Source organism: Andrographis paniculata, unplaced genomic scaffold (genome assembly GCF_009805555.1).
Source record: "Andrographis paniculata isolate CXL003 unplaced genomic scaffold, ASM980555v1 Contig75END, whole genome shotgun sequence".
NCBI lineage: Eukaryota > Viridiplantae > Streptophyta > Magnoliopsida > Lamiales > Acanthaceae > Andrographis > Andrographis paniculata.
Genome location: NW_026137612.1, coordinates 1,850,698 through 1,867,666, shown reverse-complemented (window position 1 = coordinate 1,867,666; position 16,969 = coordinate 1,850,698). Strand labels below are relative to the sequence as shown.

General features: G+C 32.6%; 2 protein-coding genes across 2 annotated transcripts; both read left to right on the top strand.

Annotated features, from left to right (window-relative positions):
* Positions 1–4,987: 4,987 nt before the first annotated feature.
* LOC127266340 (cytokinin riboside 5'-monophosphate phosphoribohydrolase LOG1-like) lies at positions 4,988–8,295 on the top strand. Its single transcript, XM_051296553.1, has 7 exons — positions 4,988–5,290; positions 5,814–5,911; positions 6,084–6,114; positions 6,502–6,601; positions 7,516–7,586; positions 7,699–7,842; positions 7,952–8,295. Exons 1-7 carry the CDS (start codon positions 5,171–5,173, stop codon positions 8,042–8,044), a joined length of 657 nt encoding a protein of 218 aa, XP_051152510.1. The 5' UTR covers positions 4,988–5,170; the 3' UTR covers positions 8,045–8,295.
* Positions 8,296–8,557: 262 nt separating this feature from the next.
* Positions 8,558–10,033, top strand: LOC127266339 (probable aquaporin PIP2-4). Its single transcript, XM_051296552.1, has 3 exons — positions 8,558–9,120; positions 9,198–9,634; positions 9,736–10,033. The coding sequence occupies exons 1-3, from the start codon at positions 8,835–8,837 to the stop codon at positions 9,853–9,855; spliced, it is 843 nt and encodes a 280-aa protein (XP_051152509.1). The 5' UTR covers positions 8,558–8,834; the 3' UTR covers positions 9,856–10,033.
* Positions 10,034–16,969: the final 6,936 nt, after the last annotated feature.

Sequence of the window (16,969 nt, the reverse complement as noted above, 5' to 3'; positions counted from 1 at the left end):
TTTTTACTAATACGTTTCTTAATTACTCATTAATTATACAATATATAAAACTCTGTGCCTAAGCAAAATAGGACGATTTAAATGGGACGAAGGTAGTAATATATTAATGCAACATGATATTTTATGAAAAAAATAATTATATATGATTTAGTTATTTTTGTTTTATTATATTTGTATTAATTATTAACTTTTTTTTCAGAAATAAAATACAAATTATATTAAAACTTAATTTTATTTTTTGTTACTTTATAAATTTTTAAAATATTATTTGAACATAAAATATCATATTCAAAATCAAATTAAATATTAAATTATTTTTAAAATATTATGTAAATAAGAAAATATAAACCTTTGAATTAGACGGACAAAAATTAAAATATTTAGAAGTGAAAAAAAAAATTTATTATATAAATTTAAGATATATATGTAAATATTTTAAAAATAATATTCCAATAAAATATTTTAAAATTAATATTATTTAATAAATAATAAATTTATATAAAATAGAGAGCTTTTAATTAATATAAATATTTATTTAAAAAGTAAATACAAAAGTAAAAGATTATAGGTGGGTGCTATTGAAAACAAAAAAAAAAAAAAAAAAAAAAAAAAAAAAAAAAAAAACTAAAACTTAAATAAATAAAATCAAAATTATAAAGCAAACCAGAATCAGGAAACAAGACAAACACATGTAGTTGTGTGCGTTCGGAAATTTTTAGAGATTTTTACTATTTTAACTAATTATCAAACAAGTTAGTATGTTTGTTACGTGTTTTGATTCGAAAAAAAAAAAAAAATGTAAATAATATAAAAATAATAAATATGTATAATATATATTTTTTTAAAAAAAAAATAGGTGAATTTTTTTTTAAAAAAAAACAAAATATATATACATATATTATAAACTTATATCAAAAGCCATACCCGAGAGTGCGCACTAAGGGTGTGTTTGTTTGAAGGATTTTGGTGAATTTCCACTATTCATCTAATTTTTTTCCCCAAAAAATATCAAATCAAACACCTATTTTTTATTTTTTATATTATACTAAAAATCAATTTTACATTCAAAACATCACATCAAACCCTATTTATATCACATCATACAACTATTTAAATTCAAAATTTTTACTATTCAAATCCCAACTCAAAATCCAAATCCCCAAACAAACACACCCTAAGTAAAACATTTGGCCGAACCTAATATCCTGCAAATCAGACCCGATGAAAAAGTCAAAACCCATGACCTCACGGTCACGAGTCCAACCCCTACACCACCAGGCCATCCCTGACGACGGGACAGCACAATATGTGCTATTTTTATTTATAAATTATAGTGACTTTTTGTTTACAATATATTTTTAGTACTGCATTAATTTTTTATTTTTTATTTTTTTCCGTTCAACATACTAATTGCAAGTTGTAATGGCAATTAAATCAAATAAGTATTTTTAATTCTAAATATATAAAAATTTATAAAAAAAAAAAAATTACTCTTTTCGTTTCAAACACCCTACAATATTTTTTTTTGGTATGTCTCAAATACCCTGCAATATTTCTAAAATAGGAAATAATTAATTATACTTAATCTCTACCTCACACTTCATCCCCTTACACCATCCAAAAAAAAAATATATATATATATTTATTTTTCCATCACATCACCTAATTTCTAAATTATCTTACTTAATATTATTCACCTAAAAACCCGTGTTAAAAGCAAATGTTAAAAACAAATGTTGCATCTTGTTTGGAACAGAGCGAGTGCAAGTTAATTTCCTTAATTGATCGCCAACCCTTAATTAAGTAGTCCAAAAAAAAAAAAAGTAAAATAAATAAAGTTAAAGAGATAGGGTAGTTGTACCATACCTATATATGTCTAAGTAACAATAATTATCAGAAAAGAAGAAGAAGCCATAACTATAATATTAATAATTAATAGTTTGGTTAAATTACGTAGGACTAATTATGTTTAATTAATACAAGAAACTTTTATAGGGGTGCATTTAAGACGCTAATTATATTTATTTACTTTTTGCACGAAATTTTAGAAATGTTAGTATTTTATTAGAATATAGTAGAAATAAAAATAAAAAGACTAAATTACCCTTATTAGTATTGTATGATATAAATGTATGACATTTGTGTAATATATTGTAAATTGAAAAAATATTTGTAATGTTAAGTAGACAGTATAGTTACTAAAAAAAATTAATACTTTTGTTATGGAACTTACTAAAATGAAAAAAATAAATAAATTATTAAGGGATCGAGGAAATACATACAATATATAACTAGAGTTAAAATGGAATACACTGTAAATTATTATCATATTGTAAATTATACAATATATTTATGCAATAAAGAAAATGCGAAAAGATCAAATTACATATTTTTTTGTAAACTATTATCATACGGTGTGAATTTGAATTAAATTAATATGTACTTTTATGATAATAAAAAACTATTCCTCTGTTCCAATACAATAATTTTGTTTATCATTTTTGTCCGTTTCAAAATAATAGCCTTATTTTCATAAATAATCATATCATCGTAAAAGTATTCATATTTTTTTATTTTTATTACACAATTATCACTACTTTTTACATTAATACACTTACAAGAGCAAAAAAGTCTTTTATCCATATTTTTTACCTACTACCAATATAATATCAATATTTGTTAAATCTCGTACCTAGTCCAATTAAATAGGATGAAAAGAGTAATAAATATGGTGTTTGATTAATCCTAAAATGAGCCTTTCCTTTGCAGCGCATTTAAGGTGAAGGATGACGCTGCATTCCCTTTAAATGATCCATCTTGCTTTGCACCTAACCATCCTAATTTTATTAATCACCATACATGCATGCACCACCATAAATTTCTATCTTATTTTATTTTATTTTCCAATAATTCAAATATTATATTCCCTCAATCTCATAATAAAGTATCTATTTTTTTCATTTTAATTCGTTCCATAACAAAATATTCATTTTTTTTTAGTAACTGTACTTTCTACCTAACATTACAAATACCCTTACAACTTACAATATATTACACAAATGCTATTACCTTTATATCACACATACTAATAAAGTTATTTTAGTCATTTCTACTTTATTCCTTCTATATCCCAATATAATACTCATATTTCTAAAACTACGTGCAAAAAACAAATGAATATTTAGTTTCGGGACAGAGGGAGTATTACATTTTTTTTCATCTAAATTATTATCAAATATTTCTATTGGTATAATATTTTGTAAAAAAATATAATGTACTTTTATTATAATAAGTATGTTGAATAATAAATATTTGAATTTAAAACTTAAATCAAACACGTGTCTATTCATTCTTAGATGGTATAATTATGAGTATATATAATTTTGAACTTTTAATTTATATTTTTTTAAGTAACTTTATAGATTATTTTTAATTTATGGAAAACAAAATATCCGTATAAAACTAAATAAAAAAATTGAAAGTCGAAATAACAATAGAAAATATGAAAATGAGTGGCATTGTTTATTTATTATATATACTATAATATTTTTATTATTGAAAAATATCAACATCAACTCCTATTCTCTATAATAATGTACTATATACATATATATTTCACTCATAATATTTACTTTAGCAGCCATTATTTGGGGTTTGGATTTTGAATTGGGATTTGAAAAGTAAAAATTTTGAATTTGAATAGTTGTATGATGTGATATAAATAGATGTTGATGTGATGTTTTGAATGTAAAATTGATTTTTAATATAATATAAAAAATATGTGTTTAATTTGATATTTTTGGGGGAAAAAATTGGATGAATAGTATAAATTCAATCCAATCCCCCAAATAAAAAAATTAGATGAAAATGTGTTTTACTTTTTATTTTGTCTTTTGTCTTTTTTATTTTGTTTTGTAACATGATATTTTTAAAATGAAAATAATTATTGATATAGTAATATTTGTATAGAAAGTAGATGATATTAATATTTTTGAAGAAAAATAATAAGAGATTAAATTATTAAAAATAGGTAATAAAACACAAAAGAATTAACCTAGTTTTTTTTTAAATTATTATTTTTTAAAATGTATATCTCAATTTGCATCTAAAACCATCATATTCAAATACTCATTTTCATATTAAGTTTGTTCATCTATATATATATATATATTTTTGGCATAAATATTAGTATATAATAATAATATATACTCATATGGACACAATATATACAATAGATTTTTTATTTGCACGAAAAATTAATAATTTAATATAAAATATTATTTTTAATATTTAATATAAAAATATATTTATTGAAAAATATAAAATAAACAAATTTATTACTCCTTCCGTCCCACATAATTTGTCCCTATTTTCTATTTTAGTCAGTCTATATAATTTTTCAATTCCTTTTTTGGAAATATAATTATACACTTTAATCTCATTTTAAATTTTAAATTTTATATTTTTTTTAATCTTAATTAAACTAGTTAGTTATCTTAATTTTAATCCACAATTATTTTTATTATACGTTTTACTAATACACTTCTTAATTATTTATTATCTAAATTTCTGTATCTACGATAATAGACCCATAATACATGAGACGACGGAGGGAGTATGATTTTTAAATACTTCCTCCCTTAGTAGAATATCTCATAATATATTATTTTAATAAAAAATTTAAACTCAAATTTATCAAAAGAAACAAACCTAGTATTTGGCTTCATATTCTTATATACATTTATTGTTTTCCATTTTAAGTCCCAATACATTCGATTTTAAATTAGTTCATTTTAAGCGACGCATAATTTTGTAGTTTGTGAAAGGAATAAATATTCTTGGCCGGTTTGATCAAGCTCCATTTCTCGCACGTGCGATGTGGTAGCCATTTAATATATATAAATACATACATGCGTGCGTGTGTGTATATATATATACATACGGTACAAAGCTGGTGCGTCCGTATTCATCACACGCCTTATCCATCTTTCTCCGCACAAACGTACAGAATATGCACAGGCGTGGTACGTATATGCCATAGCAAGGTGTCCATTTCTGAGAGGCTGTTGGAATCAAAGTTCCACTTTTGCTCCGAGTTGCGCCTTACATCAAGTGGCAAAGGACAAATTAGGAGGAGACAAAGGAGAGGAGCGAGAGAAGGGGAGTGATTATGGAGAGAGAAGCTGAAGTGAAGCCGTCGAAATTCAAGACGATTTGTGTGTTTTGTGGGAGCAGCCAAGGCAGGAAGACGAGCTATCAAGATGCTGCTATTGAGCTTGGCAAAGTTTTGGTATTGATTGTTCGAGCTTTTGGATCGGTTTCTAATTATTTTTGTTTTTTCGTATTTAATGCTCTGTTTTTAGGGGGGAAAGTGTGATTGTTATGCTTTTGTTTGGTAGGTGAAAGGTCAATCTGCATCTACAGTGTTGTTTTTTTCCGGTTCTTTTTGTGTGTGGATTTTTTGTGAGTTTGATGTTTTGGTAACTGATCGACGGTTTTGGAATTTAGCGGCGTTGTTTAAACGCAGGTTCTGAAAGTTTTTCGAGTAGAGAAGCTGAATGTAGGATCTTAATCTTCTGTTTATATTCATGATTGAAACAATTAATCACACGTTTACTCTAGTTTTATCAATGTTTAGCTGTGTTATACTGATGCTTCACGATACAAATCCTGTGTTGTTATCATCGCTCGGCTATGGCGGATTTTCTATACTTGAATGTTCTTCCAGAAATGTATTGCAACATATTTCTGAATGCATTTAGATTCTTCTTCTTTGTAACCCTAACATGTTCATGCATTTTTTTGGGGGGAAGGTTTCGGGGAGCATCGATTTGGTGTATGGAGGAGGGAGCATAGGGTTGATGGGCTTGGTTTCACAAGCTGTTCATGATGGCGGTCGCCATGTCATTGGGTGAGCTTCTGCTGTTTCTTCCTTGTAATTGTTCTATATTTGAATCCTAATCCTTGACCGTACTTGGTTTCTAAGAAGGTGAAGACAAAAATGACAAGAAGGAATGTTGAACATTAAAATATGAGTTCGCCAAAACTGATACTATTTGTCTGTGTTGTCGTCTCCTCTGCAGGGTGATTCCCAAGACACTCATGCCTCGAGAGGTATGTACAGATGTATATATATATATACATGTATATGTTGTCTGCTATGGCTTCAAAAGTCTGCTGCCTTTTCTTGCTGAATAAAAAATTCCATAACTGTTCTTCCCATTTATTATCAGTGGTTTTTCAGCGAAAGCTGTTTGACTTTATTTATTTGTTTTTATTTTATTCCGAGACAAATTTCTGTGGCCAGAGGTATTTATCACATTGATTTGGTTACTCATCACTTTCCCTATCTTTCTTGCTGTCTTATTCATGTTGCTGTAGATGTATCAGACAAATGAAAAAGTCCATATCCATTATATCCATTGCTTCATCTTCATCTTCATCTTCATTCAAGCCTCATTTTAACATGGGTTTTGGTGCTGCATCATCATCCTTTTGCAGATAACAGGTGTAACAGTAGGGGAAGTGAAGGCAGTAGCTGATATGCATCAAAGGAAAGCTGAGATGGCCAGGCATTCTGATGCCTTTATTGCCTTACCAGGTTGGTATACACCTCTGCTAAAATTACCATTCTTGTGCTAAAATTCAATCTTCGATTCAACCCCCATATTGAAGGATGAACAACCTGCCTGATATAAAATATTCTCCAACTCCTCCCCAACCCCAATGTGAGATTTTCCAATTTCTGCTGTTTATTTTTTTGATTCTCTGTTCAGAAACATTTTATGAGCCTTTCTTTCTCATATCCTTGTCTTAACTGTGACTGTGACTGTTATCTGTTGTTCAAGTCTATCTTCATGATAGAATGAATATTCCTGAAACATGGAATGGAATACATTAGTAACATTTACAATACCCACTGAAAAATGCACAGCAGCTTAGATAATGAGTAGATGATCTCAAGGCTTTCGTTTAGCTGGGCCCCACTGTGTCCCCCGGCACTCTCTTACTAGTATATAAACTATACACGACAAGTCATTATTGCAAGGTGCAAATGCAATGAATGCAAAATTTGAGAAAATGCACAAAGGGCGTGGGGTAGGGGTGGGGCCAGCTGGCTTTCCTTATTTGAAACAAACATGCATGCCTGCCTGCCTGCCTACCAAGGATGAGATGCAATTCCATTAATGATTATTCTCCCCTTAGTGAAAATTTGATCCGACTCTCAGCCAGTAGAAACAAGAAGGTGTGTTTAATTGGGACTTTTTAATTTATTTATTTTTATGTTTGAATTTAGTGTAAAACATAGTGATATTTAGAGTTTAAGAATTGGCAATAATATTTTTTGGATAGTGGTGGATTATATTCCCTATACAAGATTATGCGCACTACCACCACCCACCCACCCACATATATATGTATATATATATTCGTTTAACACATGGAGTATTACACTTATAGTTGTCTCTATAGTATTCTATGCTCAATAACTTAGCAATAATATTATGCATGTAGGAGGCTACGGAACGCTGGAGGAATTACTTGAAGTCATTACCTGGGCTCAGCTAGGAATTCATGATAAGCCGGTATGTGAATGAATATATATACATAGACAGGATGAGTAAGCTGTTGTAATGAAACATGGGAGTAACTAAGTTAATGGAGTGTAATGAGATGAACTTTGCACATGATCTGCAGGTGGGATTACTGAATGTTGATGGGTACTACAACGCGTTGCTTTCATTCATCGACAAAGCTGTCGAGGAAGGGTTCATAAGCCCGAGTGCTCGCCACATAATCATATCTGCCCCAACAGCAAAGGAGCTTGTCAAGAGACTGGAGGCATGCATGCAATTCACTTTCTTTATTTCCTTGTTAATTTGCTTTATACTCTTTTGCCCTGTTTATTACATGTATGTATATTAAATATAACTACGGATTTTGTGTGTAGGAATATGTGCCGCGCCACGAAAGGGTCGCTCCTAAGCTGAGCTGGGAGATGGAGCAGCTGGGCTACTCTCAGACACATGATATTTCCAGGTGAGGAATCTGACTTTTGCTGGAGCTGCTGCATAGATGGGGAATTCTAACTGCATTTTGAAATTTTAAATTTTGCTATAGAGGGGGAAGTTTTTGTAAATTTTATCTGGAAAACACACACACACAGAGACATATATATATATGTATGTATGTATGTAAGTATGTATGCAGGACACACCTTCTAGCCTACCAAGTTTTTCCCCTCACTTGATGAATTGATTGATTATACTGTTTTACTTAGCTTTGCTATGTGTTATACTGCTTTTATATGCAACTTATTACACAAACATGTCAGTCCTCTTTTCTTTGTTTGTTGATCATCTGGCTGCTTGTAACACTGCGAATAAAAGACAACATTGTGTGAAGAAATGTTGATCAGGACCCACGAAATTGAAAACATAGGACCTGCCAATGAGCAGGTTCTGTGCAACTTCTTGTATGCTGTTAATTCCTGTAATGGAAACTTGGAAAACTTGCTTGCTTGTATATGTATATGTATATGTATGTACTGTGTGACAACTCGGATGGATCTGGAGGACAAATGGATGGCTTGATATCCACGGCCATATTTAGGAAATTGTTGAGCACGTATTGAACAACATCTGTCGACGGATCATGACTGTAATAACAAAATTCTGTTACAGTTTGTCTAACCCATACGCTTTTAAGTGCAAAGAAGGTCGGTCATGGTGGCGCCATTGGAGTGTGATCATCTTTAACCAAGAGGAAATCACAATTAATTTGCATTCACTTCGATTGCTCACTTGCTCGTCTGTCGATTCGCTTGATTGAAGATGAGGGAAACTGGCAATGACGACGACGTCGAGGCCGGCGGCGTCAGAGATTACCGCGAGCCTCCGCCGGCGCCGATGTACGACCCCAGGGAGGTCCGCAAGTGGTCGTTCTACCGCGCGCTGATCGCGGAATTCATCGCGACGCTGCTGTTCCTCTACATCGCCATCCTGACGGTAATCAGCTACAAGAGCCACGGCAGCTGCGCCGGCATCGGGAATTTCAGCATCGCCTGGGCCTTCGGCGGGATGATCTTCGTCCTCGTTTACTGTACCGCCGGCGTGTCCGGTGAGACCATAATTAAATCATTTTTATTAAAATTTCAAATCCGTAATTTGAAGGGCTGGCTGGCTGGGTGCGGGCAGGCGGGCACATCAACCCGGCGGTGACATTCGCGCTGTTCATCGCCCGCAAGGTTTCGCTGGTCCGAGCGGTGTCGTACATTGTGGCTCAGTGTTTAGGCGCCATCTGCGGGTGCGGCCTGGTCAAGGTATTCCAGAGGACAGAGTACGAGCGGTTCGGCGGCGGCGCCAACGAGCTTGGCCCCGGCTACAACAAGGGCACCGGCTTGGCCGCCGAGATCATCGGCACATTTGTCCTGGCTTACACCGTCTTGTCGGCCACGGACCCCAAAAGGAACGCCAGAGACTCCCACGTTCCGGTGCTGGCGCCGCTGCCGATTGGGTTCGCAGTGTTTGTTGTCCACCTGGGGTCGATGTCGATTACCGGGACGGGCATAAACCCGGCAAGGAGCTTCGGGGCGGCAGTTATGTATGGGAACCACAAGGCCTGGCATGACCATGTACGTACTGCTACTGCTACTTTGTTAATGCATATTTATATCTCTTGTATATATATATATATATGATATGATATGATATGATTTACAAATATGTAATGCAGTGGATATTCTGGGCTGGGCCGATGGCGGGGGCAGCCATAGCAGCAATATATCATGAGTACATATTGAGGGCAGGGGCAGTGAAGTTGGCACTGGGCTCATACAAGAACTATGGAGGCTGATTGATTGGTTTACTCAGTAGTAGGAGTGGAGTATTCATTCATTCATAGTGAAACTTGTCTTTCTTTAATTTGTGGCTGGAGAATTACAATTAATGGAATGGAGCTAATTGCTTAACATTAATTGTATTGTCCCATTGAGGATATAATATAGTATGTGGCTCCGAGCAAAGATTGATTTTTTTTTGAATGAATAAGGAGAGGCGGAGATTACTTTTCAACCATATTATTATTATTATTATTATTATTTATTTATTTTTGGTTGTGTGTGCATATTATATATACTCCAGTAGTAATAGTATAATTTGTGTGACATGAAATGATTGATAGAAAATAAGAATAGAAAGAGGGACAGCAAAAAAGGGAACTTTGATAAAAGGATGGATGGCCCCCCTCCCTCTCCTTAATTCCTGGCTGTATCAAAACCTTTTTGGAAAGGGCAGGGGCGGGAGGAAAGGCGGCAAGAATAAAAGCAGCATTGGAAAAGTAAGTCAGTTGTTTTTTGTTTTTTTTTTTTTTTTAAATGACTAGAAAATCCGCCGTCGTTAGCTGGTCGAATCTAATATTCTGCAAATTAAGTTCGATAGACAAATTATACTAGACGAATCATGTGTGACAGGTGACCACTTCACGATTACACATGTAATCCTACACCACCAGATCATTTCTTACTAGATAAAAAAAAAAAGTAAGTCACTTTGATCATATGTGGGGGTGGGGGGGGGGGGGGAGGGGCCAGGTGCTGGTGCTGGTGGTGTACCCACCCAGCTCACCCTTCCTTCATATATATATATATGTATGTATGTATACTTCTCATAATAAATATGTAAAAATGAGATGAGATGGATGAGATGCAGGTAGCAGCCATCCCCCCTGAGCTTATAGACGTCGTCGTCGTCTTCATCAGTCAATCTATTTTTTTGTTATTATGATGATTATTGTTGCAGGTATGGTGTATTTGTGGGTGTGCCTGGCTCCTTGTATGCCATTGGCAGAGTACACCCATGATTATGACTATGGCTATATATGGCATTGCCTGGTGGCCTTTGTGAATGGCATGCCTGGAGCTCTGCATGCCTGCCTGCCTAATTAATATTACCATACAACTAAGCTTTCTAGACAAGCGAAAAGCATGATCTTACGACCATAAGTCTATCTCCACTCATCCTTTAGAGACAAGGGTCTGCCAACGAGTACTTCTTTTATTTTCTTTTTTCTCTTCTTTTTCTTTTTTTTTTTTCATAAAATAGTAGTATATTATTAATATACTAGTAATATTTTAAATTGAATATAAATACCTGTAGTAGTATATAATATTTTAATTTTACATAGTAGTGTATGCATGTGGCATGCCTTGCATATTTCAAATATAAAATGAAGGAATTTCTTGCAGGGCAGCTAGTAATGGTAATGGAGGAATTTCTTACAGGGCACCTAGTTTGGTTAGTAGTTACACTTGACTAGGCTTTGTTTCTTAATCGAATTTTCCCAAATTTTACTATTTGAACTCTTTGTGTCTCTAATTTTTTTTTTTCTCACAAAATATTTCATCAAAATATATTGTTTCTTTATATATTACCATACTCGACTCTTGAGTGACTTGCTCTCCATTTTAATGCTTTCAATTTCAACTCTTTTCTACTTTATATTCAAAATATCAGTTTATTTAGGGTGTGTTTGTTTGGGGATTTGGATTTTGAGTAGTTTATTTAGGGTGTGTTTGTTTGAGGATTTGGATTTTGAATTGGAATTTGAATAGTAAGAATTTTGAATTTAAATAGTTATACGATGTGATATAAATAGGTGTTGATGTAATATTTTGAATGTAAAATTGATTTTTAGTATAATATAAAAAATAAAAAATAGATGTTTAATTTGATATTTTTAAGAAAAAAAAAAATTGGATGAATAATAAATTGAAACATACTGTGTTAAAACACTCGTAACTAATCATATGCATATATATATATATATATAATATATTTATTCTAAGTTAAACTTTTTAGCATCTAACCTTACATACACATCCCAAATATTTGAACTTTAGAAGTAAATTCCATATTGGAAATATATATGGCTTTGTATCTGTTGAGGTTTTTGCATTATTATTATTATTATTATTATTATTTATGTTTTTAATCATGCAATACCCAATAAAATACTAGTATGAATATTATATTTGATATCTATTTTACTTTAAAAAAAAAATCAAACAAAAAGTATATATAAAAATAAAAAATCAAAGTCTGTAAGGCATTTTTAATGCCGCTCTCTAAATATAATGTTGCAACTGCATAATTGAAGTTTTGCCCCTCCAATGGAATGTCATATATAACACCATTTTTTGTGTTTGTTACAGTACAACATAAAAAATGGTGTTACTCTGTAGCAACTTAATTATTGTGTCTTTTTATATATTTTTTTAACTTTTTTAATATTTAAAATTGCAAATTGGTATTTTTTAATTTTAATTGTGTATATTTGTATTTTTTATTATTTATTTAGTGATTTAAATTTATTATGATCTAAATTATGTTTTTTACATTAAATAAATAGAATATTTGCAATAAATTCGAAGTAATTTTTTGAAAAACAATTTGTGTATTTTGTTTGTATATTTTTCACACAATAATATTTTATATTTGTAATGAATAAAAATATATAATTTATCTTACAAACATACATAAATATATTTAAAATAAAATTTAATTGACCAATATAAAAAGAAAATTTAGCGTCTTGATTTAACTAAAAACAATATAATACATAGAAATACAACAACAATATCTTACAAAGAAGTTCAATAATATTTATTGAATTAAAAGAAAATATATTACAAACACTAGTAATACACACTAAATAAAAAAAAATTACAAAATAAAAACACATAATGGTTAGTACGGACCTAAATCACATCACTTTCACCAATGCCATCAAAGAATTGCGAGAACGAATCAGTCAAATTTGATTGATATTGTGATGTTCTTTTCCTTATGATCTCTTGTTGTTAATTATAATATAGCATACGAAGATTTTCGTCTGGAACAACATTAAAATCTATTTCCAAAATTCTATCATCACGTCGAAGCATTATATATTCTAATTTTTGTTTGTCAATATCATTATACTTATTAATTTCTTCATATGATTTTTTTTAAAGTTTCGACAACTTTTGAGATGTTGTTCATCATGGTTTGAACATCAGAATGCAAGGTATCATCATTTTTTTTTAATTTAATATTTTTTTATTCTCATAGAACGTGTGTGTTGTTGTGGAGTTTCGATATCAGTATCAGCAAAATTGAACGAGGATTCTCCAACCTCACCCTCATCCTCTAGATGAAAAGACAATGAAGATAGTACAGGAGAATCGCTAATTTGATGCTCCGATGACAAAGAAACATGCGTTGCATTATGTTTTCAAGCAATTTTTCTAGAAGACACACTCGTTGTGTGATCTTTAAATTTTTCATAATTTTTTAATTTATCATAAACATGATCACATTTAAAACTTGTCTTATCTTTTTCCGAATATATTTGTCTAGCGTCTTGCAACTGGGAAAAAAAATATAGTTAGTGTTACAAGTTTATTAAAATTTTATAACAATAAATATTAAAGTGATACTTACTATATCCAATTCCGATGCTCCACTGCGATGCAAATTCTCGACTTTCTTTATACAAGCAAGAAATTGTGTTACATCTTTTTGTAATTTGCACATTCGAGTCTGCACTGATCGAAAACTACGTTCAACCCATTAGGTTTTCTTCTGTGCATTGTAGGCTTCGACCACTCGTATCCAAAATACGACAAACGTTTGATAAGTGGATGTAATTGCATCTTGAGAAATTTCAAGAAATTTCTTAGTAAGTAACTGATCTTCAATGTGGGAGAAACCAACAAAAATTTTAGAAGACATATTTTTTTATTTATTAAAATTTAGACAAATGTGGTTTACATGATATGAAGCAAAACCCTTTATTTATAGGTGAATCACGATCAAACGAGAGCTATTGGATTCACCTAACATGATGGATTAAATGAGAGTCATTACCTAACACGACTGATTAAACGAGAGCCATTAGATTCACCTACCACGATGGATTAAATGAGAGTCGTTCGATTCACCTATCACTATGTATTAAATGAGAGCCGTTCGATCTACCTAACACGACCGATGAAATGAGAGCCGTTCGATCTACCTAACATGACCGATCAAATGAGAGCCGTTCGATCTACCTAACACGACCGATCAAACGAGAGCCATTGAATTCACCTACCATGATGGATTAAATGAGAGCCGTTTGATTCACCTATCACGATGGATCAAATGACAGCTATTGGATCCACCTAATACTCTCCTTATACATCTTATATACATCAGCACATTTGTGGCATATATTATATACTTCAACCAAATATCAAAATATTTATCTAGTGTAAAAATGAATTGCAACATGGAGGGTCTTCGCATGTGGTTGTTCAAAGTTCTTCTTCATCAGCATCTTCATCCGAAGATAATGGAATCGGCCAACACATTCTGGAAAATACTCAAGAGTGTGCGACGGTAGCCATCTCGGCTATCGAGCAAAATAATATTTGGTTTGCTCGTTTTTTCAATTCACAACAGCCAAATCATCGAGGGTCTGTGCCAGGTCATAAAATTGTTAATCATAATCCTGTAGAAGCTGCGTTATGGAATACGATACAATTTCCAACCGTGTGGCCAAAGATTCCATGCCATTTGCAAAAACTTTTCCCTTTCAACTCCCCATCAGATGGGAATTTGTGTCCCTTTTTTAATCGGTTTTGTTTATCCTTCAATAAATAATAAAAAATTTGATCCGATTTTGCAATGTCAAACGTGTATTGCCCCTTTGGAGTACTTTTTTTTTTCTTAGAAGCTTTCAAGGCAGGACATGTATACGTCTTTCTTTGCGTAAATTCAGTAAAGCAGACATCAACGGTATCTTCGTCAGAGGATGATTCATCCCCTTGTTCTTGAATAAAGTGAGCTGCATGATGTGCACGTTGTTGCAGGACAGCTTGGGTTTCATGATGCAGCTGCTTGGCTTTTAATGCTTTGGACGTCAATTGACGGAGATCGTTGTATTCTTGCAATGCAAGCTTTTTTCTTAAGTAGGGCAACATGTTATCGATTGCGATTCCCACTACTTGATCTTCTAGAATCTGCACTCAACAACGTCCCTCAACACATTTGAAATATTCGATAAATTGTTCTCCTGACTCATCTCCCCTTTGTCGTATGCTTGTAAAATTCAAAACAGTAATTTCCGGCGACGATGTATAAATTTTTTTATGAAAGGCCATTTCCAGCTTATCCCATGATCAGATCGAATTAGGTTGCAGTGTCGCGTACCAGCTAAAAGTGAGGCATGTCAAAGATAAATAGAATAATTGTAATTTAAACCATTCGTTGTTTCCAAATTTACCGCCGCATTGCGCAGTAAAGCGGCTGACATGATCTATTGTTGATCGTCCATCATCGCCAAAAGATAACGTAAACTTTGGAATATGCGCGTTCCTTGGTAAAGGGTGTTCGTCCGCAACATGATCTGGAAAATGGCGTCGATAATGCTGTCGAGTAGGTATGTGCAATGGGTCACCGTACAACTGCCGCACAACTTCGGCTATGGCCTAATGGTCAAGTCAAGGAGGCTCAGCAGGGAAGTCTGCATTATGTCCAGCCATTGGACGTCTGATAACTCTTGATTTTGCCATATTTTATAGCTTATATTTATTTAATTATTTATTTATTTATGTCAAATTTTGATATCATTTATGTTAATTTATTCTAATAATTGTATTCATTTCATCTTGTTTGTATAATATTAATTTATTAGTTTTTAAGTGTAATTTATAATTATTTTGGTGTATAAATTAAATTAATTGATGTGTTTCTTGAATTATATTTTTTTGGCACTATTTATGTGCTATTTAAGTATTTAATTTTAACTAAATTAATTTTATTTAATAACTATTATTTATTTAAAGAAATATTTATAAGATGTTCATTATTTATATAGGTGAAATAATGCTTGAAAACTGATATGGGAGCCCAAAACTGGCCTTAAAAAGTGAAAAAATGGCTTCAGAAGCGAAAAAACAGTCACCGGCGTGAAAGTCAACAAAAGTCAACGGTCAACGCCAGAAAGTCAACGCGCGAAAGTCAAAGTCAACCGAGCACGGAAGACAAGCGACGGCCGCGCGGAAGGCGAGCGGCGGCTGTATTTATGAGCGCGGAAGACAAGCGACGGCCGCACGGAAGGCGAGCGACGGCCGCGCGGAAGACAAGCGGCGGCTACATAGGAGTGCGCAAGCGCGGAAGGCAAGCGAGCGCGGAAAGCGAAGCGGCGGCTAACACGGAATTCAAGCGGCGGCTGTATTTATGAGCGCGGAAGGCAAGCGACGGCTGGCACGGAAGGCAAGCGACGGCTAGCACGGAAAGCGAAGCGGCGGCTAACACGGAATTCAACCAGCGGCTGACACGAAAATATGAGCGGAGCGGAAAGCCATACGTGAAAGTGAGCGAAGCGGCGGCTGCATTAATTCTCGCTGCATTTATTGCCGCTGGTCAGCAGTGCATTTACTGCGCCGCCACAATAATTCCTGCACAGAATTCTGCTGCATTTATGTCTCCTGCACCCTCATCTCCTGCATTTACTACACTCTCCCAGCTCCCTTAATTAAAATCCTGCACTACTTTTTAGCCAATTTTTGGTTATTTTTGTGTAATTTTTATTCTAGAACCTTCTAGAAAATATGTAGTTATTAGTAGTTATATTAGTAGCTATTTTTAGAGTTAGTTATTTATGGTTATTTTTAGAGATAGTTAGTAGTTATTTTTAGAATTAGTTATTTATTGGCGGTTGTAACCGTCAAGCTTCTAGAAGCTTTTCCCCTATAAATATCCCCTCTAATTGTACCATATATATATATATATATATAGACCATAGATAGATAAATATACACCATATATATACATATACACCATATATACACAATAACATACATTCCATTTTCTCCATTTCTTTTCTTCCGTATTTTTATCTAGTTTAATAATACGAGATTTTCGGTTTTGTGTCGCGAGCAAAC

Bases quoted from the DNA above. Each gene is read 5' to 3' on its own strand.
- LOC127266340 (XM_051296553.1), top strand. From the start codon at position 5,171: ATGGAGAGAGAAGCTGAAGTGAAGCCGTCGAAATTCAAGACGATTTGT. The intron at 6,602-7,515 runs GTTGGTATACAC...TTATGCATGTAG, and splicing joins TGCCTTTATTGCCTTACCAG to GAGGCTACGGAACGCTGGAG. The intron at 7,587-7,698 runs GTATGTGAATGA...CATGATCTGCAG, and splicing joins TAGGAATTCATGATAAGCCG to GTGGGATTACTGAATGTTGA.
- LOC127266339 (XM_051296552.1), top strand. From the start codon at position 8,835: ATGAGGGAAACTGGCAATGACGACGACGTCGAGGCCGGCGGCGTCAGA. The intron at 9,121-9,197 runs GTGAGACCATAA...GGGTGCGGGCAG, and splicing joins CTGTACCGCCGGCGTGTCCG to GCGGGCACATCAACCCGGCG. The intron at 9,635-9,735 runs GTACGTACTGCT...TATGTAATGCAG, and splicing joins ACAAGGCCTGGCATGACCAT to TGGATATTCTGGGCTGGGCC.